General features: G+C 33.3%; 1 protein-coding gene across 1 annotated transcript; it reads right to left on the reverse strand.

The window, feature by feature from the left end:
• Positions 1–1,873: 1,873 nt before the first annotated feature.
• HELRODRAFT_162668 (hypothetical protein) lies at positions 1,874–3,466 on the reverse strand (the record flags this gene model as incomplete). The annotated part of the gene is made up of 4 exons (XM_009024810.1): positions 1,874–1,978; positions 2,293–2,829; positions 2,957–3,044; positions 3,345–3,466. 4 exons carry the CDS (start codon positions 3,464–3,466, stop codon positions 1,874–1,876), a joined length of 852 nt encoding a protein of 283 aa, XP_009023058.1.
• Positions 3,467–3,756: the final 290 nt, after the last annotated feature.

Below are 3,756 nucleotides of genomic sequence, written 5' to 3' on the forward strand. Positions count from 1 at the left end.
GAGCCAGACCATTTAGGCATTTAAACACCATTACATCCAATTTGAACAACATTGGGTTTAGCATTTTGACCAAGTCAAATACCAACATCATCCATGCATTCAACCAATAAATTCATAATTAAAGGTATTTTCAACGGAGACAAAACTACAGATATCTGATTATCATCAGCATATTAGTGGCAGTAGAAGCCAAGTCTACGAACGATATTAATAATCTTAGCTGTGTACAAAAGAAACAGAAGTGGTCTTGAGACAGATGTTTGAAGAACTCCAGATCTAAGAACAACAGCATCAGACAGATTGTTAAAAAACTTCACTTGCTGCGTTCGAAAAACCGAAAACTTAAATTGGAAGTTAACGAACGCTGAACATGCTGTGATTTTCATCAATAATATATATATATATATATATATATATATATATATATATATATATATATATATATATATATATATATATATATACAAAAATTCAACCAAACATCAGTAATTTGATAATTTTGCAATAAATAAATTAGTTACAAAGTGTTGATATGGAGCGTTAAGTGAAACATTCAGTTGTTCCACTATTGTAGCAGCGTTTCGACGTCATCCAAACTTTCGGCAACAAACTTGAATTGTTTTCCTCAAATTGTACCTAACAAACGAGCAAAAAATAAATTGATATAGACTGGTAGAACAAATGTTACGCAACAGGGAACAACAGTTGAACAGCAGATTAATTTAAAATTTAAATAGACTCAATCACATGTCACGTCACATGCACACTGCAAACAACAACATTCAACTGCAAGCTAACAAAAACAAGAAGCAAAACAAAAACAACACTTACTAACAATAAACAAAAGCTAACACCTGAAGTAAAACAAACAACAAAAACAATAACGACAACAACAGTAACAACAATAGCAACAACAACTAACACCTACAACACAACATCAAAAAACAAGGACGTGACTGAATCTAACATTTAAGTGACACCAAATAACGAGAATCGATGAATGTTGAGTGCAAAAAAAGTCATGGTGTGAGGAGATAGAATGAAGCATGTTACCGTGGTTCTCACCAGGGTGCCTCCCATCAATGCTTCCTTCATGCTGGAGTCTATCCAAGCTGCTGCTCTACAACTCACTGACAACCAACGTATGCATCATGTATGCACTTATATCAAATTGTCTTTTCCGATTCGTTGGTTTATTTGTTTTATCGTTACACACACACAAACACCACGCATACACACACACATATACACACACATACACACACACACACGCTACACAAACTTTTTCTCTCTTTTTTTTCTCTCTTTCTCACACACACACACACACACACACACACACACACACACACACACACACACAAACACACACACACACACACACACACATATATATATATATATATTTAAATGAGAGAGAGAGAGAGAGAGAAAAAAGAAAGTGATAAGAAAGAGAGGGCGTTAGTAAATGAAAAAACTTTCAAATCAATAAAACGGTTCATAAATCTGTGACATTTGAATTTGGCGTTTATCTTCTTTATACATTTTCTATATATGACAGTAGTGCTCTAGTGATACCAACATGTATGTGTATGTACATATATAATATTGTATATTTATTTATATATAATATATCTATATATATATATACACACAAACACACACGCACGCACACACACACTTTTATTTTTCAAATCTTATAATTATTATTTAAATAATTTATTGATGTTACTATAAGAATTTTGTTTAATTTTATTAAAATTTAGCAATGTGATAATTGATTTTAGTCACAAATTTATAAAATAAAATTTTATTTCGTCTGCATATTCATACATGGTATTAAAAACATTTCAGTGAACAAGTATATAAAATGATTTCAAAAAGATGATGCTGTTTTAAACAAATGTGGTTTAGTTACGTGTCGGTTCAGACTGCCATTTTCTTTACCGATCTTATTCGTTGATTGTTCCTTATTTTGTTGCTATTATTTTGCATTAGTTACTCACAATTATTGTCAACATTATTTTCTTGACCAATCTTATTTTCACCATTTTGATCCTCACCAACATTGTCTTTATTCCCATCATTATCATTATCATCTTTATTTCCATAATCGTCATGACCATCGTCCTCATTTTGACTTTCATCATCATCACCATCATCATCATCATCACCATCATCATCATCACCATCATCATCATCACCATCATCATCATCACCATCATCATCATCACCATCATCATCATCATCATCATCATCATCGTCGTCGTCATTGTTTCCATTTTTCTTTCCAACGTCACTATCTTTGTGGTCTCCATCAGCGTCATCTCTTTCATCCATTTCCGCATACTCATTTGATTTTTCAGCGTCGCAATGATGTCCTATTTCAGTGCTAGCAATGGCAATCGTCTTTTCAGCCCCATCATGGTATGACCATTTAAAAATATCCTCCGTAGTGACGAACTCCACAGGTGCTTCTCGGGGAAGTGTAGGTAGGATCTGATCATCTGCGGGCATCTCACTTGCCAGATCTGCTACTGATGTGGCAGGTGCTGCCGATATTGTGGCTGGCGCGGTCGATGCTTGAACTGCTGATGATGTTGATGCGTGAAGTTCCTCTGCAGGAGCTACTAATGATGCAGAGGTAGTGTTAGTACATAGGGAATGGGAATGTTGTGAAGAGGATGTGGTCGTTGTTGCTGTCGACGATTTAGTTATTACGCTGACGTCATCATTGTCCAGCTGAATGTCGAAGGAGCAATTGATTCTACAGGAGAGATATAAAGGAAAGGTCAGTTGTGTGTTTGGCGGCAGTTTAAAGAGCACTTTGTTCTGTTGTTGAAACATTTCCATTAATAAATATCGATCTTGATGATTGACAATTCAAAATATTGTTAACTGAAAGTTGAAAGGAGAATTTAAACAACGATATTTAGATGAACTCATTCAAATTACCAACTTCATTCAATCTCAAAAGTGCTGAAATGACGTCAGACCGGTAAAATATGGACGCCTGGCCAGAGTCCGCTAGCGAAAACAGCATGAACCTTGGCACGTGGTGATAATAATTCAACATTTTGATGGTAGACTGATACAATTGAAAATAAATTAAAAAGTATAATAATTATTAAACATAAATACGCACGATATACATATATGTATATATTATTATTGTTGTTGTTATTATTTGTATTATTATTGTTATTGGTGGGTTTGAAAGCGCCCTACAATACATTGCTTAGCACTTTATTAAAGCGATGCAAGGAATGGATAAGAAATGATATTAGCACGGGTAAGCTTGGACAAGAAGATGGTGTTTCAGCCTTTCACGAAATTGAACAACAGACAACGCAGGATCACGAAGGTCCCTAGACAAACCATTCCTGACTGCAGGACCCATTACGGAGAAAATCCTTCGACCAAAAACCGTGTCAAGTACAAACAGTAAATCTGATTTGTCATACTGCATTTTTACACCAGACAGGCTGTAATATAGACTATTGAAATTCTCTTTTCAACAAATTGAACAATTTCTAGAAAATTATAGTAAGGAAAATTGAAAAGACAAACTTTAAATTGATTAATGCCAACAATTTGGTAGAATTAATACAATACTGTATAAAATATGGTCTTCTTCCAATGTATATATATATTTATATACATAATATATATATATATATATATATATATATATATATATATATATATATATATATATATATATATATATATATATATATACATGTGTATATATATGTA

Source organism: Helobdella robusta (genome assembly GCF_000326865.2).
Source record: "Helobdella robusta unplaced genomic scaffold HELROscaffold_4, whole genome shotgun sequence".
NCBI classification, from domain to species: domain Eukaryota; kingdom Metazoa; phylum Annelida; class Clitellata; order Rhynchobdellida; family Glossiphoniidae; genus Helobdella; species Helobdella robusta.